Source organism: Chiloscyllium plagiosum, chromosome 4 (genome assembly GCF_004010195.1).
Source record: "Chiloscyllium plagiosum isolate BGI_BamShark_2017 chromosome 4, ASM401019v2, whole genome shotgun sequence".
In the NCBI taxonomy this organism is placed as follows: domain Eukaryota; kingdom Metazoa; phylum Chordata; class Chondrichthyes; order Orectolobiformes; family Hemiscylliidae; genus Chiloscyllium; species Chiloscyllium plagiosum.
The window spans coordinates 62,982,680-63,010,302 of NC_057713.1; the positions used below are offsets into that span (position 1 = coordinate 62,982,680).

General features: G+C 37.1%; 1 protein-coding gene across 2 annotated transcripts in view; it reads right to left on the reverse strand.

The window, feature by feature from the left end:
• Positions 1 to 1,473: 1,473 nt before the first annotated feature.
• The window catches only part of LOC122549088 (peroxidasin homolog), a 573,433-nt gene continuing 547,283 nt past the window's right edge, over positions 1,474 to 27,623 (reverse strand). Inside the window, exons 19-25 of one of the 2 annotated variants that reach the window (XM_043688312.1) lie at positions 26,269 to 26,477; positions 22,902 to 23,000; positions 21,556 to 21,654; positions 17,658 to 17,787; positions 15,873 to 15,996; positions 8,226 to 8,339; positions 1,474 to 4,426 (exon numbers count right to left, since the gene is read on the reverse strand). In XM_043688312.1, the coding sequence (XP_043544247.1) occupies positions 4,301 to 4,426; positions 8,226 to 8,339; positions 15,873 to 15,996; positions 17,658 to 17,787; positions 21,556 to 21,654; positions 22,902 to 23,000; positions 26,269 to 26,477 (901 nt within the window). In that variant the 3' untranslated portion in view covers positions 1,474 to 4,300. The remainder of the gene's footprint in view (positions 4,427 to 8,225; positions 8,340 to 15,872; positions 15,997 to 17,657; positions 17,788 to 21,555; positions 21,655 to 22,901; positions 23,001 to 26,268; positions 26,478 to 27,623) is intronic. The other variant, XM_043688313.1, reaches the window with a different exon arrangement.

Genomic DNA, 27,623 nt, shown 5'->3' on the forward strand with positions numbered 1-27,623 from the left:
TTGAACCGAAGGGTCTGTTTCCGTGCTGTACATCTCTATGACTCCTGCCTCCAGATCCACGGTCTTTGAAGGCAGCTGAATTTGCCACCTATTGAGAGAGATTGGTCCTCTATTGCTGCTTCAATAGCTTCAACCTCCCTCAGTCATGCAGAGTGGGAGGGTTGCTTACTTTTCTACAAAATCCCACCCCCACGAAAGCAGCTAAAGAGGAGAACATACCATCAACTATTCCCCCCCCCCCCCCCCCCCCCCCTTAATCTGCCTGGTTCCAAACCCACCTTGATTTTGCTTGGAAATTTGCCTTCACAGTTGCTTACTGAGGTTTGGGTATGCAAATTTCACTTTGTAGCTGTGACCTCCTGTTAAGAGCATTTTTCCAACACGTTTTCCTCTCTATTTCAGCAGTTTGTCCTACTTCATGTTGCCTCTGTTCATTCACTTTGCCATACCGTAGTATAAGGGGATTTACCAGACCTTTGCCTGGAGACAAATTGTTTTGCAGACTCCTTGAAGCTAGGATATGTTCTTTAATACCTGCTAGACCACCCACTATGAAGTTCAGAATTTTAAGCAACGACAGAAGATACCAAATTAATCAGAAACAGACCTGAAGTTAGTTGATGATTCCCATGGACGTGGTGCACGTAGAGCATCCTTTGAGTTGCTGAATACATCTTCAAATGTGAGTTTAAGGAGTGCATTAGCTTAAATGTGGGCGGCACGGTGGCAGAGTGGTTAGCACTGCTGCCTCACAGCGCCTGAGACCCAGGTTCAATTCCCGTCTCAGGTGACTGACTGTGTGGAGTTTGCACATTCTCCCCGTGTCTGCGTGGGTTTCCTCCTGGTGCTCTGGTTTCCTCCCACAGTCCAAAGATATGCAGGTCAGGTGAATTGGCCATGCTAAATTGCCCGTAGTGTTAGGTAAGGGGTAAATGTAGGGGTATGGGTGGGTTACGCTTCGGCGGGTCGGTGTGGACTTGTTGGGCCGAAGGGCCTGTTTCCACACTGTAATGTAATCTAATCTAAATGTTGGGTTCCAAATGGTTGATGTCATGATTTATTTACAGTGTATACTCCCAGTAGGTATTTCATTTACACTTGCCAATGCTTTTACTAAATTAATGTTTGGCATATTCACTACAGTAGACAAAATTGCACCAAAAACTTTGTTGACAGGGATAAGTTTCATGGGCCATAATTCTATTCCATGACCATTTGTTATGATCTATAATAACTACAAACATTGGGTGGTGCTTGGAACATGTTGGCATCTGGACACTCATATTTCTAGTATCACCATCACAGGTAGTGCAAATAATTACTTATCTTAGTGATATCATAAGTTGTTGAGGTAAAGGTTTTCACCTTTACTTGTAACAATAATATGCTATATTTGAATGCAATATTAAAAAAAAAGGCAAGTTAATCAAAAGTTGCTCATTTCTAAATAATTCCAAGAAAATACCACAGCAGTCACACTTCAAAACCTTTTAATGGTCTCTATTTTGCTGACTACAGACATAAATGTTTTCATTGAAACATATTCAGTTCATTTTCAGACAGAAACTCATAGTATTATTCTATCATTATAAAACATCACCAGAAACTTGTAGTACATGTTACTGTACACAGTCATAACTAGTACGCAGAGGACATTTTTCATTACATTAAAAGAAATTATTTTTGCAAGTGTTTTGCCACTGGCATATGCCACTGAAATGAAATGGCACAGATTAACCCTCTCATGCACTGAAATTCTTTTCGAACTTGCACGTGTTAACTGTCAAAACGGGGAAAAGTACAGATGTTATTGCACAAGTTAACAGGATAGAAAGAAACCACTCAGCTGAACATGGACATACTTGTCCTCCCACCCTACTTCATCTATTCCCCAATTCTTCTCCACCATGTCCATTTCGTTTCTCCTTAAATACACCATGGAGGGGAAACCTAAGTTACAGGGATTACTGTCATAGAAGCAGAGAAGGCTAAATTGCAAATTAATGATACATAGCATTTATGCTTAGCAGGCACGCTCTCATTTCTAGCATATTGTGGACACAAGTCCCATTTTGAATACTTAAACATGAAAAAGGACATATAAGATCCATGCCACAGTCTCAAAAAAGAGAAAAGGATTTCTCCCGAGTGTCTTAGCCACTATTTATCCATTCATCAACATCAAATGTCAAAGCAAAAAAAATGTTTTTAATACTGTTCATATATATGAACAAGGCTTTAACTTTAAAAATGCATTTGAAAATATAAACACCATGTGCTCTAACGGGGCCACAGCAATGCCTAATAAAGTTTTTTTAATATCTAGATTTTTATTTGGATGCGTGCTTTAAAAATTATAAATAAAATTACGAATTAAAATACAATCACATCAGAATATATAAAGATGATTACAATTTCCAACATAATTTCGCCATAATGAATGTACAAAAAAATTGAACTTCATGTATTATTGCTGATACCAAACATACATGAATGCAAAAAATTGTTGAAGCACCAAGGGTCTCGGGTACCAATCTACCCATAAAAAGTGTAATGTTTTAAAACAAGAGCTATTTTTCAAGAAAGAAATGTACTATTCTGTAGCTGTAAATTTCACATATGTGCAGTACTATAGTCAAGGCATATATAGGTATGTAAATGATTCTTAAAGCTTGCGAAATAGAAGAATAGTAATTTATATTTAAATGACATTTCAAATACTCATTGCCCAAAAGTCTAAAATTCCAATTACTTTGCTAACAAGCTTTAAAACGAACATTTCAAGTGTTACATCAGATCATTGGTACTATATGTGTATTGTTACAAATCTTTATATAAAATTAGAAAAGAATAATACAATCCAACAATGATCCAATTTTGAGGCATAATTATCAGCACCATATTTGTGCACAACACATCCCTGGCTTTGAAAAGGTGTGAGGTACATTTGGTAGAATGAAGAAAATGGGTCTTTACACAATCACCATCATGGCTACTGACGTTCTCTTGAACAGTATAATGAACACAGTTGGAATTTACCAAATGGTTAGTCTTTGGATAGTGTGTGTGAAGACAACATAATCACTTCTCAGTGAACATTACCTTAATATTTATCACTGCTTCAAAAAAAATAAATTAATTAAAATGCAAATCATAACTGCAGTATATAAGTAATGAGTTTTAAAATGATAAAGGTACCTTGACAATGTGATAAATAGCAATGCTTTTCAAATAAATTCCAGCACCTTCATGCCAGAGTAAAATATGTTGATACCAGAAATCTGAAAAAGAATAATGCTGGAGGCACTCAGCAGAACATACAGCAGTGGAGAAGGGATTGCTACTCAGGTTGGCTTTAAAATTTTTTTTTAGTGATATTGCAAACATCCTGAAGAGGTTGCATCTTATTGAATGATTGGCACTGGGTTTTGTGAAAACTATATTTAGGTTTTATAATTACTGCTGAACAAAAGTTCTGTTCCTAAAAACTAATGTTACATTTGTGAAACATTAAATTTCTCCAATATATTAACAACAGATGTTAAGAATAATACCTTGTTTATATTTTTGCTTCTGACTTAATTCAATGAATATTTTCCAATCATTTATTTTGAGTTTTAAAATTTAAATTAAAAGTGAAAGACCCTGCATTTTATTTCCTGATTTGCTCTCTGTGAGAATGTGTCAATCTGACTGACTACTTATTCTGTTTCTTGGCATCAGCATTGTCAAAGGCCTAGAGGTTCTCTTGGTTTATAGCACCAATTTCAAATCAACATTGGGAAAAGGAAAGTTCCCAGTGCTACAAAGATTGCTAGGTATTTGTGGGTAGCTTTTTCATGGACCAATAGGAGCACTGTTATTTCACCACTAACTGCAAAATCAGATCAACATTTCAGGTTTTCATCAGAACCACATATATTCATCAAATTGTAAAGTTAACTTCAATTCCCTTTCCACAGAAGCTGCTTGGCCTGCTGAGTACTCAGAACATTTTCTGTTTTTTATTTTTGCAAAAGGTTTACAGAGAGAGTAGTTTAATATTTAAACTGCAAATAGTTTTAACTCCATAAATTTGTTACTGAGAGCTGATTTAACACTGATGAAACTGATCTTTTCTTTAAAATGAGACATTGCTTAAAGTGAGAAAATGGACTAGTGCAGAGTGCCAGCAATGGTCAACATAAGACCAGAAAGTTCGTTCTCTCCCTGTCTTTGTTATCCAGACATCAGTAGACATTGCAAGAGGCTGAGAAACACATTTTTTTCCCCTCCAAGTACTGCATTCTTTTATCCAGAACTATGCAAAAGGTTCAATTTTACTTGCTGACTTCACGCAGACAGGACAACACCTCCCTTTCTTTTTGGTAGATTTGGAGCACTTGAGAGGAGGACATTTTTCCACATAGCAAGTCACCTGTCCATTCTAGAAAGAAAGAATCAACAGAACTGTTAAAATTCCCTGCCAGTTGTATAAAAAGTCACCAACCACTGGACATTTTTGTGGGAAAACAGCATTTCAATCATAAGGTTTAGTCATAAATTCTCATTTTGCAAACACGATTCAAATGGACATCTACTCATAATTACTTTTTGCCATATTTAGAGTCATAGAGTCCTACAACATGGAGACAGGCCCTTTGGCCCAAACTGGTCCAAGCCGATTAAAATGTCCATCTTGCAGAAGGATCTAGACAGTTTGGGAGAGTGGTCCAGGAAATGGCTGATGGAATTCAATGTGAGCAAATGCGAGGTCTTGCACTTTGGAAAAAAGAATACAAGCATGGACTACTTTCTAAACGGTAAGAAAATTCATAAAGCCAAAGTACAAAGGGATCTGGGAGTGCTAGTCAAGGATTCTCTAAAGGTAAACATGCAGGATGAGTTCGTGATTAAGAAAGCGAATGCAATGTTGTCATTTATCTCAAGAGGGTTGGAATATAAAAGCACCGTTGTGCTACTGAGACTTTTTAAAGCTCTGTTTAGGCCACATTTGGAGTACTGTGTCCAGTTTTGGTCCCCATACCTCAGGAAGGACATACTGGCACTGGAGTGTGTCCAGCGGAGATTCACACAGATGATCCATGGAATGGTAGGTCTAACATATGAGGAATGGCTGAGGATCCTGGGATTGTATTCATTGGAGTTTAGAAGATTAAGGGGAGATCTAATAGAAACTTACAAGATAATACATGGCTTGGAGAGGGTGGACGCTAGGAAATTGTTTCCGTTAGGTGAGGAGACTAGGACCCGTGGACACAGCCTTAGAATTAGAGGGGGTAAATTCAGACCAGAAATGCGGAGACATTTCTTCAGCCAGAGAGTGGTGGGCCTGTGGAATTCATTGCCACAGAGTGCAGTGGAAGCCGGGATGCTAAATGTCTTCAAGGCAGAGATTGATAAATTCTTGATGTCACAAGGAATTAAGGGCTACGGGGAGAATGCGGGTAAGTAGAGTTGAAATGCCCATCAGCCATGATTGAATGGCGGAGTGGACTCGATGGGCCGAATGGCCTTACTTCCACTCCTATGTCTTATGATCTTATGGTCTTAAGCTAACCTCATTTCCCTGCACTTGGCCCATATCCTTCTGAACCTTTCCTATCCATGTATTTGTCCAAATGCCTTTAAAATGTTGTTAATGTACCCACATCAACAACTTATGCTGGCAACTCATTCCATATGCCTTCCATACTCTGTGTAAAACAGTTGCCCCTCAGCTTCTCTTTTATTCATTCCACTCTAACCTGATGCCCTCTAATCCATGATTCCCCAAATCTGGGAAAAAGACTGAGTACATTCACCATATCCATGTCTCTCATAACCCTATACACTTCTATAACATCCCCCTCAGTCTCCTATGTGCTAAAGAAAGATGTCCTAGCTTGTCTAACCTCTCCCAATAACTCAGACCACTGAGTCTTGGCAACATCCTTGCAAATTTCTTCTGCATTCTTTTCAATTTAAGAAAATCCTTCCTCTAGCAAGGTGACCAAAACTGAACACAATATTCCAAGTGCGGCCTCACCAACATCGTGTATAACTGCAACATAACTTCCCAACCTCTATACTCAATGCCGTGACTGACAAAGGCCAGTGTGCCAAAAGCCTTTGCCAATGCCCTGTCTACCTGTGACTCACTTTCAAAGAACCGTGCACCTGAACTCCAAAGTCACTCTGTTCTACTATGCTCCTTAAAGCCCTATCATTCACCATGAAACTCCTACCTTGATTTGACTTTCTAAAATGCAAGACCTCACACTTATCTATATTAAACACCAATTGCCATTTCTCAACCTACTTCCCCAGCTGATCAAAATCCTGCTGCAGATCTGAAGATCTTCCTCACTGTCCACAATACTGCCTATTTTAGTATCATCTGCAAACTTACTAATCATACCTTGTACATTCTCACCCAAAACATTGAAATAGATAACAAACAGAAGTGGGTCCAGCACCGACTCGAGGCACTCCATCAGTCACAAGCCTCCAGTCAAATAAGCATCCTTCCACTACTGATTGGCTTCCTACCATCAAGCCAATTGTGTATCCAATTTGCCCACTTCCTGTGGATTCCACCTTTCAGAGCAGGCAATCATGTGGAACCTTACCAAAGGCCTTTCTAGTTAACTGTTTATGGAATCTGAAATATTCACTGAGCTAATTCTTTATGGATTAATTTCAAAGGGGTATGTTCCCTTGTCTCTGGAGATTATATAATTGTGCAAGCATTCTTGAATGAATGTCATTGATACCAATAGTCAAATCATGAGCAATTTATAATTGCTGACTGCCTGTTTGTTTTCTAAAATTAAAAAAAAATTGTTTTATGGGAATGAAATTCAGTTTTCCAAACTCAGGACATGTTAATCCAACTTTCTGATATGCCTGCAAGTGACCAATTCTTAATATTTGCAACTTCAGACCTTATGTCATTTTAAGACTTCTAATTTATTGCCAGAGAAGACTGTGGAGGCCAGGTCATTGAGTATATTTATGACTGATATAGATAGGTTCTTGAGTATCAAGGGGATCAAGGGTTACAGGGAGAAAGGGGGAGAATGGGGTTGAGAAATTTATCAGTCGTCATGATTGAGTGGCAGAACAGACTTGATGGGCTTAATTGCCTAATTTCTGCTCCTATATCTTAAGGTCTTATGGTTTAAGTACAGGTGAATGGGATATGAGCCAGTTAGTGCTAACAAGTTGTAAGAAGACTGATATTCAGTTCATAAAAGAACATGTTGGTGGTCATTGAACAAAAGAAGTTCAAACTGCTGTTGATCTCAATGTGGAAGTCAGATATCCTGATATGGATTGTAGCTCTGGCAGCACTCAGGATCACACTTGGAAGTAGCCACCCATGGGTGAAGTTGTTCCTCCAAGCATACTATGCTTGGAAAGGATGTAGCAGAATTTCACTAGAATTGTAAATTGAGGAGATGGCTATCCTGCTCACCATGCAACATCATGTAAATGGAAAATGGAATTTAAAAATTGGCCTGGAAAGAATGTAGCTGTAAGGAAAATCTCTACATTAAGTCAGTGGGGCTAGATTAGATCATGGTGCGACTGGAATGGTACTGGCTCCAGCAAGGTCAGATCAGGCTCGGGACTGTGGTTGCATCTAGTGGGGCTAAGTGTGTCAAGAGTGAAGTTGAAACTTTATTGCTGGAACAGCACAGCAGGTCAGGCAGCATCCAGGGAACAGGAGATTCGACGTTTCGGGCACAGGCCCTTCTTCAGGAAACGTCGAATCTCCTGTTCACTGGATGCTGCCTGACCTGCTGTGCTGTTCCAGCAATAAAGTTTCAACTTTGATCTTGAGCATCTGCAGACCTCACTTTCTCCTCTAAGTGTGTCAAGAGTCAGGCAAAGTTGTAGTCGGGGATTCAGTCATAAGTTGGCATGCAGTTTAATTATTCAGGATTCAGAGCAGTTTCTTGAACCCACTCATGCTGGGTGATTGTTAAAAGAGTCAGACTCCTCTAAATTCTGCGACATTAATGGGCTTTATTGTACAGAAATTACCAAATAGAATCTTCAATTTCAGAGGCAATTTCCACAAAATAAACTGCACTAGAATTTAAATTGTCCTGACATGACACTCCAGTCAACACTGCTCCAAAGACTTTCTGGCCATCAGTATTACAAGCCTGTGAGTTGTTTGTGTGTAAAATACTCTGCATGAGACAACTGAACATCACCTGCAACTTTATACATACTTTACAGTAACAAGTAGTACAGCCTTCCTTTCTCCAATGATCATTTTCATTCCTGTGATTTCCCTTTTCATCCATGCAGCCATTCTTTTTCAGGCGTGATTCAAGTTGATCGATCTTTAAGGAGAGAGTTGTGAGACATATGCATGATATAAGATAATTGGAACTAATTGAATAGTAATTACTCATTATTGTATACATATCAGAAATGATTAATACAATAAAAATTATTGATAATTGTAATCCTCACATATCATCTAAGTGGGTTTCCTCCCACAGTCCAAAAGATGTGCAGGGTCAGGTGAATTGGCCATGCTAAATTGCCTGTAGTGTTAGGTAAGGGGTAAATGTAGGGGTACGGGTGGGTTTCGCTTCGGCGGGTCGGTGTGGACTTGTTGGGCCGAAGGGCCTGTTTCCACACTGTAATGTAATCTAATCTAATCTAAGCTATATCTGGTTTACTTTAAAAGAACAGCAGTACTGCAAGGATATAATTTCTGGAACAGTGAGACTAAGAAGTTTCACTGGTTCTTTAGTTTTTCTTTCAGATTAACAAAGGAACTTCTGGTTTGCTTAGTTTTGATGTGTTGCTGTGTATAGGATCGGACCTACAGATAATATATAAGAAAATGTCACAACATTGGGATCCTCAGTGTATTGTAAACCAATCTTTTTTGATTGCTTTCAGCATTATAGAGGCAATTTTCAATTCAATTCGCCTTCCCAACAGTGCCAATTCTCTCCCTACCCTTTACACATTCCTTTTGAATAATCACACCCACAGAATCACAGAATTGTTTAAGTACAGAACGAGGCAGCTTGATTATCATGTCTCTGTGTTGGATTTCCAAATGAGCAATGCACCAAGTGCCATTCTCTCACCTTCTCCCTTTTCAGACAATAACCTAATTCCCTTTCGAACGATTTGATTGAACTCAGTTCCACACTATTGGACAGAAAAGTGCAGATCTTCACAATTTACTGTGTGAAAATGATTCTCATGCCCACTTCTTATTTTCTCAATTAGTTTATCCTTTCATTTGTAATCCATTCACCAGTTGTAATAAATTTTCCCTATCTACTCTCTCACCAGGTCATAATATTTTTGAATATCTCTATCATTTGCCTAATTTCTTCAATTTGCCTATGGCACTAAAGTTCCTCATCTCTGTGGCCATTCTTTACTACATCCTCTCTAATGCCTTATCATCCTTCCCAAATTATGACAGAACTGGATGCAATAGATAAGTTGTTTTATGCAAGCCCAATGTAATGTATCTGCTCTTGTACTGTATGTCTTTTTAAAAATAAAGTCTAGGATATTATACATTTTATTAACTACTCTCTCAAATTGTTTTGCAACCATTAAAGACTTATGATATACCTATAATGAGGTCTTGCATTCTATTTGGAATTGTACCCTTTATGTTCTAATCTCAACTCTGTGCTCTGCCAAAATAAATCACTTCACACTTTTCTCTGTTAATGTTTTTTGATGAAACATTTGGAATTTGAAATAGAGGAAGATGTGGCACATTGGGGATATATCACTGGACTAGTAATGCAGGGTCTCAGATTAATGCTCTATGAACACAGGTTCAAATTTCACCACAGCAGCTAGAATTGAAAGCTAGTCTCACAATGGTGATCATGATAACTATTGTCACAGGGGGAACAACGCATGTGATTTACTACAGACCAATAGAAACATAATTGGCTCTGAAATGACCTACCAAGCCTCTCAACTGAAAGGCAATGAGTGATAGGCAATAAATGTTTCTCTCATCAGAGACCTCCACATCGCATGAAAGAGTTGAACAAGGAATTGCTACAATACAGGTGTTTGACAAAGCACCTTACAAAAAGTTATGTCAAGAGATAAGAGCCCTTGGTGTTGAGGCTAATATATTGGTGGGGATAGAGAATTAAAGTAGAAAAGTTAGAGATGGAGGGAGGAACTTCAGAGCCTGGGTCCTTGGCAACTCCATTAGTGACTTGATCATAATCTAAAGTAGTATTTCAGTGAAGCACTGTGTAGTGATGAAGCAATCCTTCAGATAAGATGTCAAACCAAGGATCCATTGATTTATTCTGGTAGCTCAATCAAAGATAACACACACTATTTAGATGTGAAATGCTTTCTTATCTTATCTTCACTATCGTGAAAACCAGCACAGGCAAGAGAAGGATGAATTAACATGGGAAAGGGATAGAGAATGCGAGAAAATCAGATAAGAATAGAGGTTACAAAAATAATAAAAGGACAAAACTTAATGCATTTATTTGAATGCATTAGCATTTGAAACAAAATAGATTAACTAATAGAACAAATTCAGGAAATTAAGTCTAATCTAATGGCTATCACTGGAACATGACTGCTGGACATCCTAAATTTTAATCTGAGTATTAAAGGGGATGTGACTTTGAAGAGGGACAGGGAGCTAGGAAAACATGGAGGACTGGATTCATTAATTATGGATGATATTAGGACAATAGAGAGAGGAATGATGTATATTGGAGCAGTCTAGATAAAGATGAGGAATGATGAAATCAAAAAGGTCACTTGTAGGAGGTCCATACAAGCCCCTAACTAAAATTACATGTTAGGTCAGGTTATCAAAAAAAAATGCAAGCTTGTCAAAAGTTACAACTATTATCATGGGGAATTTTAACCTACACAGACTGGGAAATAAGATTGGTAAAAGCAGTCTAGATGAGGAATTCACTGAAAGTTTTTGTCTATTTTCTTAGATCAGGATGTTATGGTCCCATTTAAACGGCAGGTTATACGAGACATGGTTTTGACCAACAAGATAGGATTAATTACTGACCTCATATTGGAAGTGTTCTTAGATAGCAGTGGTCATAACATAATCGAATTTTACACACTGATTTAGGTTCAAATCTGTGGCTCGATGACGACTATTTTGAATTTGAACCAACACAATTATCAGGGAATAAAAAACAAAGTTAGGGAAATTGAATTGGCAATTTAGGTTAATAGAGATGCACTGGCAAACATTTAAGGAGCTATTACAAACATGTACATTTCAACGAATACCAAAAATTCTAAGGAATGAACTCACCATCTGTGATTAATTAAAAATGTCAAAGATATTATCACACAAAGAAAAGACATAAAATTGTGCAAAGATAGGTGGCAGATTAGAAGACTGGACAGAATATAATTAAAAAGTAAAGAATTACTAAATGATTAGAATGGAAGCAAAATAATTGGAGTACAAGAGAAAGGAAATCAACAATATCAAAACAGACAGGAATAGCTTCTTCAGATATTCAAAAAAGTTAACAAAGTAGGTGTTGGCCCTATAACAAGGAAGGCTGGAGAACGAATAATGGAGGATAAAGACATGGTGGACAAATTGCTGTGTACTCTCACAAGAAACTCTACAAGTAACACCCCAGAAATAGCAGTAAATTGAGAATTGAAAGGAAGGGAGGAACTTAAGATAACTGCAATTAAAAAGGTGAATATTGTGTGTAGTGCTGGTTACTAGACTTACAGAAGGATGTTAATGCATTGGAAACAATTCAGAAAGGATAAACCAGATCTGCTGAGTTTTTCCAGCACTTTGCATTTTTCTTACAGGACAAGCATTTAGAAAGTTGTTTGCCTCAAGTGGAAAGGTTAGGTAGACTTCGCCTGAATTCTCTGGAGTTTAGAAGAATCAGAGGAGACTTCATCGAAATGCATAAATCCTTAAGGACTTGACCGGGCAGATGTAGAAAAGACGTATTCTTGTGTGGGAGAATCCAAACTAGGGGCCATAATTTAAAAATAAAGTTTCTCCATTTAAGACAGGGAATGAGGAAAAACATTTTCTCTCAGAGGTTGAGTGTTTTTGGAATGTCATTACTGTTGCAGTACCTTCAGTTTTAAGGCAGATTTAGATAGATGCTTAATTACCACAGGTTGCAAGATTATCATGGTATGCAGGAATGGAGAGTTGAGGTTCATGTCAGATATTCTATGATCTCATTGAATAGTAGAGCAGATCAAAGAACTGATTAGTTTACTCTTGTTCCTTGTTGGTATGTTTGCATGTAGACTAACTTGTTATTTATCTCATTGGGTTTCATGAGATTGTCCTATATTTGGTTATATCAAAGTCACTTTCCTTCAGAGTAAGTTATTGTGCATGTAGAGGACTTTGAGAATTTTCAGAAACAGCACTGTATATTATAATGTTCTGAAAATACAAACTCAGAGGAATAAGAGTTAAGGCTTTTGACTGGCACTTCATTTAAAACAGAGAGAAATAACATTGATCATAAAAAACCTTTTTAACATTTAACAATGGTAATGGTTGCCTAGATTATGCTAATTACAACAGCATGCATTGCATTGAAGTTTAACCATTTCAAGAGTCCACTAACCAAAACATTACAGTAGCGGTAAAGAAACAGTTGTGTGTTTTTATTGTAAATATTATCTTAACAAAAAAGGCCATTTTGAATACGATCAGGAGGGTTAAAAAAAAGCTTAATATTGACAGACTTTTTTTAGTTTTATAGTATAGAAAACAGTTTTTGCTATTAAACTACTACCTAATTAGTTGAACCAAAATGATTTGTTTTATTGCACTACAGATGGATCAGCGTATTTTATGATTTCTGGCATATTCTATCCAGACAATGTGATGGAACAATTAAAAAGCTAATAAAACACAGGGATATTCAGCCAAAAGAGTGTAAGTACTAGTTACTAAGGTTATGCGTAACGCTGCACAATGCAACAGTCTACCACATTTTGTGTATTGCTGAAATTTCTGGTTTCCATGCAGCGAAAGGGATGTCCGTGTAAGAAGGAAGTGCTTCGATGTGAAGGCAGAAACGAGCAAAATGAATTATCCTATTTCTTGATAGTGGAAAAGGCAATACTAAGCTGAAACAGCTTAGACAGGAGATTAAGTGACAATGAATTAAATCTCTGAGCTTAAAAAAATACTTCAGTTCACTATTATTTAAAAGTTAGGCTAACTTGTGGAACCAGCCAGTGGTAACCCAATGAAATTTAAAATTTGTATCTTTAAGGGAATAGTGATGAATTTGAGTGTAAAATATCAGGCAGGGTAGTTGATAGAGTTAACAATTACGAGTGTTAGGTATTGAATGGACCAGTTCCAGTGGCTAAACGACATTTTCTTCACCCTCACTTCTGAAGATGTTACTTCGATGCCAAATGGTTAGAAATGTTATTGAGAAAATTTTAACCAGTCTCACTAACGTAGCATAAATGTCTTCAGACAATTATAATAATTGTTACATATTTTCTTATTAATGCAATTTATTATGAGAAAAGGAAACATTACTCTGAAAAAAATAGTAAATTTTGGATTAACCCACTATGTATAGCAGAACAGTGGTTTGACACCATTAACATACTTATTTCAGGATACTTAAAGTTTATAGAAAGAGGAAATCTTTTAAAACATGAAGTAGGACACCATTTTTTAAATTCACTCATGGAACATGGGCAGCACTGGTTGGTCTAGCATTTATTATTCGTTCCTAGTTATCCTGAAGAAGATGGTGGTGAGTTGTATTCTTGAATTGCTGCATTCTATGTGCTGTAGGTAGACCCACAACACCATTAGGGAGATGGTTTCATTTTGACTCAGGTACTGAAGGAACAGCAATATATTTTCAAGTCAGGATGATGAGTGGCTTTCAGGAGATGATTTGGAAGCAAAGTTCTCCTGGGATCAGTGTTGAGACCCTTGCAGTTTAAGTTATTTAGACTTGAATGTAAGAGGGTTGATCAGTAAGTTGGTACGTGATATGAAAATTGGTAGATGGTGTACAGTTAAGAGGGTTACGGGAGGATGTATGACAGGTTAGGTGTGCTTAGCAGTGGCAAATGGAATTCAATTAGTATGAGGTAATGCACTTTGACAGAACAAACAAGGGAACAGTAGGCCTCTGTGAAGAACAGAGAATTAGAAGGATTTTGGTATGCATGCCCATTGGTTCCTTAAGGTAGCAGGAGTGGCAGATAATGTAGTTAAGACGACATATTTGCCCTTATTAGCCAAGGCTTAGAGTTTAAGAGCAGGAGGAGAGGCTGTGAGAACCTTGAAACCTTCAGTTCATAGGTACATGTGCCCTTTTTGTTGTTGCTTAAAGACAAAATGTAAAGTCACTATAGGCTTACCAGGGAGAGTGATGACTAGTGGTGGTTTAACTTGAGGGTCACCACACCTCAGCGGAGGGGAAAATGTTGAGTGGAGTCAGTTATTGTAACAGTGCAGGAACTGAATCCACACTGTTGGCGTTTCATTGCATCACAAACTAGCTATCCAGTCAAACGAGGTACCTACCGCACGCCGCACCCCCCTCCCCCCGCTAGACCCAGACGAGAGGAGTTACCTTTTACTTGCATCATTGAGTCTACATGAAGGATGTATGTTGCTAATTCAAGAACTGCAGCCGAGAGTCATACCTACAGTATGAGAGCCAGTTTATTTGGTTTTCTGTTCCTGCTTTTTCTACTCATTTATTCATTAGTGTCACCAATTATTGCATTAATTCCTTAACATAGAAGCATTCAGTGTTTAGACTGGAGGTGACACATATGGCATAATTACTGGACACTGAATATGGAGGGAATATAAATCTATGCTGTTCAAGAGTACTGGAGTTAAGAAAAATTTGTGAAGCCATGAATAACACCCACAATGTTTGGGCATCTTACCATTCATAAAATAACCTCAAGCTCTCACCCATTGCTCATGTAGAAATGATTAATTCTTGCTTTGGCAAACAATGCATACGTCATCTGTTTATACAATGATGCAACGGAGATTTTTGTGATATCTCCTGTGATTGTGAAAGAATTCAGAAATCATAGCACAGAAACCAACTGTTCAGTCCAACCAGCTTGGAATAACCTCTACGCAAATACTTAAGACAGTTGCTAACTTCACTGCATCAGAAGCTCCATAGGTGCTCTGGGATCAAACTGAGGGTCCTCCTGCATTTTATTACAAAACACTTCAGTGCTTTCATGGGGAACTGCACTGTTTATTTGTCAGGGACAGATAATTCCTTCATGGTCATGAAGTTATTGTCAGAACAGCAGCTTGTAGAAGAGTACCTCCAAAACATTTTCTCACTTCAGCCTCATTTTGAGGCTGGAAATTTGTCTGAGAACTGTCATAGTAGGTGGGGGAATCTCAAAGAGCAGGGTGCTTGTTAGAAGTGGAGCACATCAGTTATCACATCAAATGCTGTCTACATAGCCTACCTTTGGATTGAGCAACCGATGAGGAACATTGTCATGGCAGCAATTGCTGCCCAGATTTCACAACCTCAACATTCACTTCTGGCTCCAACCCAATTTTGGGAAGCCCTGAAGTAGAAACTTGACTTCTGCACTCTCTCTCTCAGAACAAACAAAGTAATTTTTCTAGGTTCATTTGCTAACATTATATTTAGCTTCTTGTTCTCTGTAATTAGAAATTATATTGTGGTTTTTCATTTAGAACATTATTAATTTCTTAAACAGTAAATGTTGCAAATGTTAATTACCAGACTACCGTAATCAATGAATGAATTTAAAGGTAGATAGGTAGTTTGCCAGAAAGTTTCTCTTTCTTTTATTAATATTATTTAGATTATTTTTCAAACCTGGGTCCGAAGGGAAATGATGGTCTTTTGCACATCTGCCACAAAGCCATTGAAATCCTGAGGAGTCTTGTCATTAGTGGGAAAAACTGTTGAATTCAAAAATTTACTGAAGTCTTGCTTGTACCTGGTATTCATTAAAAAAAAGTCATTCTTTTAACATTCAAAGAATCAATTATTGTCAGTAACAGATGAAGTGGGTACACTATATTCTGTAAATTCTTAAAACAATCTGGGCTTTTTGAAAGATTTGTCTGATGAATTAATAAATTAGAAAGCTTTCCCTGAAAAAACTCCAAACTAAATAATTACAATTTTTTAAAAAGATTGACCTTTCTCAAACTAACAAAACAACTTCTTTTTTCCCTTACAACTGATGGTTCAGTTATTTTCCTCACCCGTTTCTTTGTTTCAGAAGGAGATTCTGAAAATTCCTGAAGGACTTTATGCTGTTATAAACATAGGTCCCAACAGTCCTACAATGTCCATGGATCTGAATGGAAATGATTAATTATTTGGAACATCCAAATTCAGCCTTATTTTAACTCACATGACATCCCTAAATAATGATCGTCCAATAAGCTGGCTTTCTGTTGTGCTTGCGGTAAGATGCTCAGGTCAACTATCACATCCCCTTGATTCCTAGAAATCTTTCAACTTCATTCCAAGATAATGGGCAGCCAGTGAGACTCCCTCAAGTTGCTGACTTACAAGAAAGGTAACTGTACATTTTGCCAACTGGGCCCTTCTGATGGCAGCAACAGGCTTCTCCTTTGAATCAAGGACCCTGGGACCAGAATTCCTGTCTAATAAGTGTACTTAGTAGTACCAACAGGGAACCTGTTGCTGGATTAATATCAGTGGCAGTAGGGTTTTGACCCTTAAGTATGTATTCATTGCCCACTTATGGACTTCAATTGATGGTCGGGCAGGAAAGTCATGCAGAGGCTAAGGACTCAATTTCAATGAAGGCAGATAGGTTATGGGGTCCCTAGCTACTATCCTCTCACCCAATTAAATGCCCCCCCCATCCACAAACCTGCCACCAGGAGGGCACAATATTCCAGCCTGTGTTTGCAACATTTATCTTCTCATGTGGAGTATTTTATACTTGTCTGCATTAAATGTCATCTCTTATAAATATTTTGCCATTGACTGCTATTTCTGAGTGGACTCCTCCAAACTGATTGTCCTTCTCAGTGTGGTATCATTTGCAAATTTTATACTTTTACTTTAAGTTTGTGTACGAACAAATTAGAAACAATAGTAGACTCTCCAATAGGACTTTATCTTCTGTTTTTGAGAAATACTGACAAAGACTTCCCTGAGTAGTTATTGTTTTACAATCTTCAGCTAAGTTCTTATTCAATATTGGTATTTACCATGATTTCCTAATCAACTTTCATATGGAATCTATTTATGTTAGTTACAGTTTATGCCTCACTCCAATGCCCTGTACCAATAAAGGTTTTCAGCATTATGATAACTTAGTGTTGCTAACAAAAATGCACTTTGCAGTTCATCACAAAAACAAAGTCATTGCATTGATGTGAAAATAATACAAAATGCCAATTTAGAAGGCACAAAGTTTGCCATCTTGCAAATGGCTTATGGTGACCTTTCACATGAGTATATGCTGATAACAGACTGTTTGATTGTATTTGACCGTTTGATCATATTTGGTTCAAACTACATTGTGGAATCTGGCCACTGAATGGTACTTAATGTTAAATTGATTGTCTCCCTTTAAATACCATCTCTCAGTACCTCCATCCAAAGGCTACGTACCTTCCTTGCTGTGCAACAGATGCGATTGTAGAATCTCTTGTATGCTTATCCTCTGGATAACTGAACTCTGGTGAACGTTTACTACGGAATTGGTGTGAAAATACATTAGACTGTTCCCTTGCTCTACAATCTGCAAAAATAAAAGGATTCATTTTGAAGCACTGCAAGACATCTGTCATCACCAGCCATATGTTTGCATCTCCATACCAGGAATCACCATGAAAATCACAATTCTACATCTCTTTTGTACTGTCATGAATATCACATTGCTACATTTGGACTAAGCAAATATTTCACACAAACTTACAGTTTTATGCAAAGATCACTTCACACTTGTTTTACTGGGCTTTAAGTGTAGCAAATATGTGATACACTTTGGAAATCAAGCAGATTTCTTTCCATAGCAGAAATTCTGAAATGCATTGATATGAAGTTTTCATTTTAGAAATGGTACATAGAGTCCAAAGCAAACAGAAATTCATCCATATCACAGGGAATTTCCTTGGAGTTTCTCCAACTCTGCTAACACAACTTTACCAGGAATGTGGTGGGAACTTCAACACTGGATAAAGGAGTTTCCACTGTACTTTCAGTAAAGATGCAATGTAGAGTGGGAACAGCTGTAAAGAAATTCTGGGTTTGCATAGAGGCCAGCAGAGAATAGGAAATACTGCAATTGTGGAAGAAAATTTTAGTCCTTTTAAAAAAGAAAGATGAGCAAATCTAATTAACTGTTCCATGCAAAGAAAAGTTTCTACCAGTCTCTCAGGGTTAACAAGTCCTCAAATCCTCCAGCTTGTAGAGTAAACAAAAATATAAAACAGATCTTACTACAGCATATTTTCTAAATCTGACAGTATGCAACTGTCATTTACCATTCAAGTAAACTGTCCAGTTATATGACAACTTAAAAAATCACATGGAAGGTTTTCTGCTTTGCTGGATGTGATGCAGTCAGCTTTGCACCTAACTGAAATCCTGCTTGTTGACACAGGAGGAACATCCCTTGTTCAGCCCCAGTATTCTAGTCTTGATGAGCTTCTAGAAGGAAGTGAAGACTTTGGATAGAATGGAGAAGACACCTACAAGAATAGTTCTGCCAGAGACTGGAATTTCAGTTCATGAAGATAGACTGGAGAAGTTAGGATTTTTTTTGGGAAGAGAAGGCTGGGAGGAGATCTGAAACAGGTATTCAGAATAATGAAGAGCCTGTATAGAACAAGTGGGAATGCATTTAAAGTAGTTGGCAAAAGCAAAGAGGGAAACTATTTTCATAGAGTGAGATAGAGGCAAGTTCAGTTGAGGCATTCACCTTATGACTGTTTGAAAAGTTACAATGTGAAAGATTACAAGAAGCAGAAGGCTAGCATTAATTGAAATGCTCCTTGGAAAAGTAGGCACAATGGTCAAAAGGCCTCTCCTAATCTATTCCTGATGAAGGGGTTTTGCCCGAAACATCGATTTTCCTGCTTCTTGGATGATGCCTGACCTGCTCTGCTTTTCCAGCACCACTCTAATCCAAAAAAGGCCTCTCCTGCACAGTAATATTCTGTGAGTCAGTTCTGAAGGAAGCAAGTGTGCCAACATCTCTGGGGTGTTGCAAAGGCAGCTCAGAATACAAAGAATTTTGAAAATAATTACTAATCTGATGCCTGATTACATTTAATTCAGAATGCATTCCTTCCTATCCACTAAAGCAATGCCAATGCCTGCAGAAAATTGGTGGTGATCCAGCCACTCTTGTGGTGGCTAATAATGGAAAGAATGCAATGGGATGTCACCATGCCAATACGTACGACTACGTTTGAGCAGTTTTATCCAATGATAAATAATTGTTCAAGGGACAGGTACCATAATTCATGAAAATCTGCTGGTTAATTCTGATATTTTTTCAAATAATTATTTCAGATTGCATAAAACCTACAATCAGTGTAGTCACGCAGTGTGCTGCCTGACTTCTTGAAATTCTGTTTTTGTGAAACTGCAAGTCAAATGAGAGTTGAAAAACTGATGGACTGCAGGAGTTGGTGATTGCAAGTATTACTAAATTAGAATGATTTTACATTTTGATTTGCAGGCAAATATCTATACAAGACCAACTTGAGGAAGGCATTGACACAAGAGGAGACATACCTACAATTTTAAGGAAGGTCTGTTTGGACTCAGGTGGTTCCATATTAAGAGATCCATGAGTGGAATGTTGAAATCAAACCTACTGACTGTAGCAGACTGAGTAATCTGATACCTGAATCAAGCAATTTTATAGTACTCTGGAACACTTTGGTCAGGTTACGAACAAGTCTGGCCTACTAATGAAATCTGAGGATAAGCATTGGGATTCTTCTCAGTTGTCTCCCAAAACTCTACAATAAGTGCTCGACAATGACATCTGCAAATTCAGTATATCATTCTATTCCCATAATATTAGTTTTCAGCTTTGATTGTACAAATTTCACTCTTCTGGAGAATTAGAAAAGGTAATTTATTGATAAGTAGAAGATGGCAAATGTCAGAGTTGCCTTTTTGCAGCATTTAAGAAGGAATCTTTATCATCCTCTAGACTCTGAAAGTTTAATAGGTTAAAACAGCACTTTCTAAATTAGTGATGGACATGTAGAGGGTAATGGAAAAAGCTTTGGCAGACTGAAAGAAAAGGAACAAGTTACAATCAGTGTAGTAGCTGGCAGTAAGTCAAGCCAGAAAAGAATTGTGATTAATACCTAATGCTTGTAGCCACAGACCCTAATTTTCTTGTTACTGTGTGTCCCTCTACACCTATATCATCACAGCCTTTCCCTTTGTTTTTTTTTTCTTACACTTTTCTCTCTGTATTTCCTTCAACTTATTATATCTCTAACTTTTTTCCAGTAATAACCAACCTCTAAGTTAGTCAACCTTGAACCTTAATTTGTTTCTCTCTCCACAGCTGTTATTGGATCTGGTGAGTATTTTGAATATACTCTGTTAGAATTTTAATGATATGAAAGACAATGCGAGAATAAAATTAATTTCAGAAGTCAATCTTAAATGAAAATCTGCAACAATGCAATATATAAATGGAAACAGCCTTAGCAAACAGCACACACAAGATGAATTCAACAGTGACAGACAGACAGCAGCAGATTGAGACATGCACTTTAGTGAAATGGTGTAATGTAACTGTTCTTTTTTAACTGTAGCTTCAATAGTAAGTATATCTTGTTGCAGGTATTTTACTTATGCCTGTATTGTAATTAGATGAAACAGATTTCAAATCATCTTTAAACTGTTTATTTCTAATCAAAATATTCAACTTCATCAGTTTCTGAATGCACCGTATATGATCATTACTCTTTTGAAGTATTTAACATTAACTTTTATGTTTATCTACTCTCCACTAAAAGCACTCAAGATGTTTTCACAACAATTAAATGAAATCTGGACTACATCAGCCTAAGCTTCTTTTATGTTCTTGGATTTTTCCTTGTTCATTTACATGTTAATATGTATCAATGCTGTGAGCAAAAGAAACATCATTGGAATTATAATCAATTTACATTTCAGAGTTTCTTTTAAAAAAGGCTGTTATTTCCTAGCCTATTCTAGAGTGCAAAAGATTGTTCACAATTTACTCTTTGCCAACAGCAGTTAAAGTTTATATTATTTTCACCAGATATCGACAGATTTTTTTTTGTCTTTTCAAAAGGTTGTGGATGCATTCCAAAGTAACTATGAAAACATATATTTTAGTATGGTCTGCATTCAAATAGATCTTTGATTACCACATCAACGATGTCTGACATGAGAACTCAAATGCTTCTGGATGGTATTGTTCTTATACCTTTGCATTTGTTCCCTTTGATAAAAATGCATGAATTTTGAAATTTATGTTTGTGTTCATGTTTTTAAAAAGACTCGCCTCGATTAACAGGTTTTGAAACTGTCTCCTCGAGATAAGTCACCAGCCTAGACAGTCTTATGAGTTGCTGACGCATATGGTAAAAGGGCTCCCGCAAACCTGGAAGTGCAAATGAGGCACATGAACTGCACTGTATACAATTAGCAATCAAAGGAAAAAAAAAATTACATTACTATATTCGGCTTGAAAATATGTAGAAATATCTTAACATTCATTTGTGCTTGCTTGTTTGATCTTAATGTATCTTGAAATACAAGGATTTTTTTTTTACTCAAATGATAAAAATGAATACTGGCTATTGAATTTCAAAGCATTCATTTCACTGAGGGGGTACTGCTTAAACAATAGAAACTTCAAGAATTTAACTATTGCAACTTTCAGACGTCATTTAAAGTTTGAGGCAAAATTATTGCCTTTGTAGATCCTGATATTTGTATGTTATTTATGATATAGTGGCGTTATAATTTCTTTGAGTTCTCCTGATCGCTTAGTATGACTTTGATGGAAATACTTCAGAAATGGACAATGAGACTGGCAAGTATCTTGCAGAAAATCCATATAACGGAGTTTAATTTTTATATCAGTTACAGTGACACGAGCCAGGTTTTACTCATTCTCAGTTAAACAGTTACCTCGCCAAATATATTTACAGATTAAACCCCTTAAGAATGTGGCATTACTAGAAAACTTTCATCAGGAAACAGCCTTTTTACTCATTCATATGTAAATATAATTTCCAAAGTAAACCAATGTTTATTGCTCATTCTTAGTTGCTGTGAAATAATGGTTGTTGGACTACTTACATTAGTGCAATTTATTTTTTTCACATTAAATTCCTTCAAAATGTCCTTCCAAAACCACTTTGATATTGGCCTAGAATCATACATAGGCCAGATCAAGTAAAAATGGCAGATTTATAAGAAAGTGTGCAGGCACAATTTGGTAATGTGAACAACACCAAAATTCTGCTTCAGCATTACAGCACCACATGAATGATATGCTGCTAGGAGGACAACGTGTTGGCAATTTTTACTGACAGAGTTTTGGGATAAATTGGAAAATTGTCAGTCAATGGAAGTCTAATGGGGACAATTTGTGTAATGTATGAATGACCACCTTCTTAGTTCACAGCCCAATTGATGAAGGTCAAAGTTGGCTCGGAGAGGTATGGTAGATTGTAACAATAATAACAGAAAAATACTTTGGATCTCAATTTTAACATGTTTTATTATATATCCTTGGTGTGTTGATGTTATATTCTTAACTCAACAAAGCACACTGACAATCCAAATCACCTCCCTACTCTATAAACTTTGAAGTAGTTGAAAATTTTTACAGAAACTCGCCTCTCTTCTTGTAATTACGAACACGGTGGTAGATGCGATTGTAGCGCTGGATGAGCAGTGATGTACGATTGTGTAATTCACGAACATTAGATACAAGACCTGAAAGAAGAGCTTATAACAAACACATAAGGTAACAGATGGACATACTTCAGGAGAAACAGAGAGAAATTGTGATTTTTTTTGTTACAAGAGCACAACAGACAAAACAAAAACAGGTACATAAAATAGATATGTAAATACAAGACAAAGCATACACTTGAACAAATATAAGATATCAATTGTCACAAAAATACAGGCATGGTAGAATTTTAGCAAAGTAAGCAAAATTATTAAAATAACCCAGCTAAACAGTATAAAAGGGGGAAATCAATTTGAAGAACTGTTCATCATATTTGTTGGAATGTTAAAAACAGTTCACGAGATCTCAGTTTTCATAAAGTATTAACAATCTTCAGAAATAGGTTTTGTCTGTCATTTCTAATTTCTTCATTGTACTCTGAGGAAGTTACGTACTTGCTAGTCCAGAATTTACATTCTTAATTTTACTTTAGGGGATTATGATTAATAACTTTAATTAATAATACAAATAATTTCAAATGGGGTGAATTTCCTATTCTTTTTTGAAATGTTACTTTCTTGTTCTCTCTGACATTATACTTTTCCATGTTTATATTTCTCTTCATATTCAACAATGAAATGGTTTCTTGGCTGACCTCCTTATGGGCGGCACGGTGGCACAGTGGTTAGCACTGCTGCCTTACAGCACCTGAGACCCGGGTTCAATTCCCGCCTCAAGCGACTGACTGTGTGGAGTTTGCACGTTCTCCCAGTGTCTGCGTGGGTTTCCTCCGGGTGCTCCGGTTTCCTCCCACAGTCCAAAGATGTTCAGGGTCAGGTGAATTGGCCATGCTAAATTGCCCGTAGTGTTAGGCAAGGGTAAATGTAGGGGTATGGGTGGGTTTCGCTTCGGCGGGTCGGTGTGGACTTGTTGGGCCGAAGGGCCTGTTTCCACACTGTAATGTAATCTAAAAATCTAAAACACAATCTAATCCCTAACTCAGTTTATAAATTGAAACACACAATAAGTTCGGTTCACCTCTGTGCTCATTAATTTAATCTGTATGCAGATCTAGCGATGTAATATTTAAGAACTCTCATCCTCTTGTTCACATCTCTTCATAAACTTATTCCTATCATCACTCTAAAATTTTTTTTCAATTTGCCTTTCTGCCTGACATCCACTTCCTTTGCCAAGCCGTAGTTGGCCAGAATTTTAGGCATTGAGGCCCTATGATCTAGAATATTTTCCTTAAAGCTCACCACCTTTCTAATTCTCTTCTCATCTTTAAAACAGTTCAGAAAATTACTTACTTGACTAATCATTTCTAATATCTGCTTCATTACAATTTGGGATACAGGTATATCTGATCTTCCTAAAATATATCTTGGATTCTGATGTATTATCCAGGGTTCCAATATAATTTGTTGCTAATTCAGGAAATTAAACAGATATATTCCCATACATTAGACATTTCAAAATGTCTAATTTTAATCTTAGTAATTTGAAACTCAGGGCTTGGTTTTACCAGTCTTTTGGAAATGGGTGTGTGTAAATGTCCTAACCTGGATCCACGTTCTGGATGTTTTTGACAAATAAGGACTGGAAACCATACTGGTGTAAATCATCATTAATTGATGATTTACCCTCCTTACATAGTTCAGCAGAGCCTTGTAAGAATCTTCTTCCCTTGAGTCCAAGATTCATGTGATCTGACATCATTTGATATCACAGATGGTACACTCTATTCACATACAGCTATTATTCCTTCAAGCTACAGCTTCTCCCTAGTTTATTCTATTCCCAGGATCCTCAGTAAACCATTAGCAGACGTTATCCACATGTTTAAATAACATAACCAGATTTTGTGATTTTGACAGAGGAGATGTGAATACCATAATGTGCAAGCTGACTATTTACATTGTTACAGCAACATGGTTCAACACCTTCCTCCTTCGGGTTCTAGTTTAATATCACAGAATTACTATGGTGCAGAAGAAGGCTTTTCAGTTCATTGTCTCTTTACCAATTTTGTGAGCATTTTAAACTTAGTGCCAATATTCTGTCTTTTCCTATAACCCTGCACATTGTTTCTTTTAAAAGAAACAAATCTAATACCTTTTCAAATGCCTCAACCAAACCTGCCTCTATCAAATATCCAAATAATACATTCCTTACCCTAATCACTTATGAGAATTTTTTTTCACATGTGACATCACTGGTGATGTACACTGGCTATTAACAAAACAGCCTTTATGCTAAAACTAGAAGGTAGAATTGTTGATAATACGAAGGGAAAGGTATGGTGAGTGGAACCCTTGACATATCACCATCAAATTGACACAAACATCAGTACCTTGACTACCTACTGGGTAGCTAATTGAATCAATTAATTGTCCAATTGAATGACACCTCCTACACCTGTCAACATTAAATTGGCATCAGGAAAGTGTTCTATTGCTTGAGAAACTAATAGGTAAATCATTTTCTCAGCAGGTTCTTGTTGTTGGGTGGAAGAATCCTACCTGAATAGCTATTCTATTGATTAGAAGAGGCATCCTGGTGGCAATTACCATCCCTGTGGTGGAAGGGATACATGGATGGATGTGGATGTAGGTTTGCTTGCTAAGCTGGAAGGTTCATTTCCAGATGTTTCATCACCCTACTAGGTAACATCTTCAGTAAGCCTCCGGATGAAGCATTGCTGATGATTCCTGCTTTCTAATTCCTGGGTCTCTTTGGGTTGGTGACGTCCTTTCTGTGGTGATGTCATTTCCTATTCTTTTTCTCAGGGGTGGTAAATGGTGTCCAAGTCAATGTGTTTGTTGATAGAGTTCTGGTTGGAATGAAATAGGATACATCCCCAACTCCAGGTCCATATCGCTTATACATACACCTGCACGCATGCACACACCCTGCCCTGCACCGCTCAACCCCTACCCCCAATCTCCCCATTGCCAGCATCAGCCACCTTGGTTGAAGACTAGTTATATTTACCAAGCTATGTTTCAGGATTATGCTTTTGAAAAGTCGAATAAGTACCAGCAACATGATTGAACAATAACTCACCAATCTCTATTTGAGGAAATCTGAAGGATGTTGTGGCCTAGGTTCCGAGGAAGGGTAAAATAAAATCTCAGGATGTATAAATAAATTTCATAAAACTCTGTGATATTAGGCAGTATTCCTTAGAAAAGTAAAAGTGATTTCTTCTCCTGTTCTACACAACATTGATCTAAAACGTAATGGAAATGAATCACAGGTTAGAAGCAGTACCTGTTACTTTAATTTATACTGGATTGAACTGACCTTCACAACAATCTTGCCATAATCGCAAATCTATTCTTGGAATTTCATCACAGGTTACATATCCTTGAGGATATTCTGCTTTTAAAAAGACATCCTTCTGGACCTGCTGAATATCATCACCATTGTCACAGAGCACACTTGCTAGAGAACTTTGCTTCAGTTGTGTTACTTGAGCTGGGGCAAATACTCCTGGATTCTCAAACCAGAACCTAGGATGACACATAAAAAGATGCATGTGGCTTTGAGCATTATTTAATTTCAAAATGAAACATAATATTCACTCAAATTAAATATTATTTAACTCCAAAACAACAATATGTAATGTTAAATGCAGCGGTTTATCAGAGCTTGCTTCATTCTAAATCATTCTGTTAATTTTCAATGGCCTGAAGAGCCTTTTTCAATATTGTAGGCCTCCAGTAACTGAAGACCTTGATCCCTATTCATTCAATACGACAATAGCATTTTGGAGTCCTCTATTGAAATCTGACTCATGAAAATCATTTTTAAGAGAATAAAACACATTAAAGATAAATGTAATCTGGATATTACCTCATACAAATTACATAGATTGGAATAAGGGGAGGGGGAAGAAGGTGGTGATTTAGGTGTGAAATATTGACCGTTATCCATAATTTTCTCTTGATAGATTTCAGTTTCTACTTGTTATATAAAGTTCACAAAATAATGTCTGTACTCTGCCAATATTTCCAGGTTTAGCTAGTGCTACACCTAACATGAACAACTAAAATGGCAATCCTGATAATAAAAAATTTAAAATATAACCGAAGGATAAGTCTTGAAGATGCCAAACGACGTCTTGGTGCCTATTCCATCTGGCAAATGGTTCCATTTTAGGTTTGTCTTTGAGAAGCAAGATGACTGATATACTGTCTTGGAAATAAAACATCTTTCCAGTTCATGTGGATGGATATCACATGTTTGGTCATTGGTAGAGCACGTACACTTGTTTCTGTCAATTACTCACCCAGAAATCAGCCTGATTGATCGGCTTGCTTTCAGTCAGGCAGATAACATGAAGGAACTGGCTGCAGTACCAAACATATCCACTATCTAGGGCTGTGGATCAATTGAAATCCTGACCCTTGTGGCTTTTGTACGATAAGGCTAATAAGTGGGGCCAGACAGACAAGCTCTTTTCCCTGCCCCATAAACCGTGCTGTTAAAAATAATTCAACTGCCTTTCATCAATTCAACAAATTTCATCCCCACATATGGCACTTCTAATCAAGTTCCTTTGGTTTGACTTTCTACATAGCTGGTATGGCCTCATGGAACTTCTTACTTACAGACACAATACTAAATGACTCTGACTTAACATTTTTTTTTAAAAT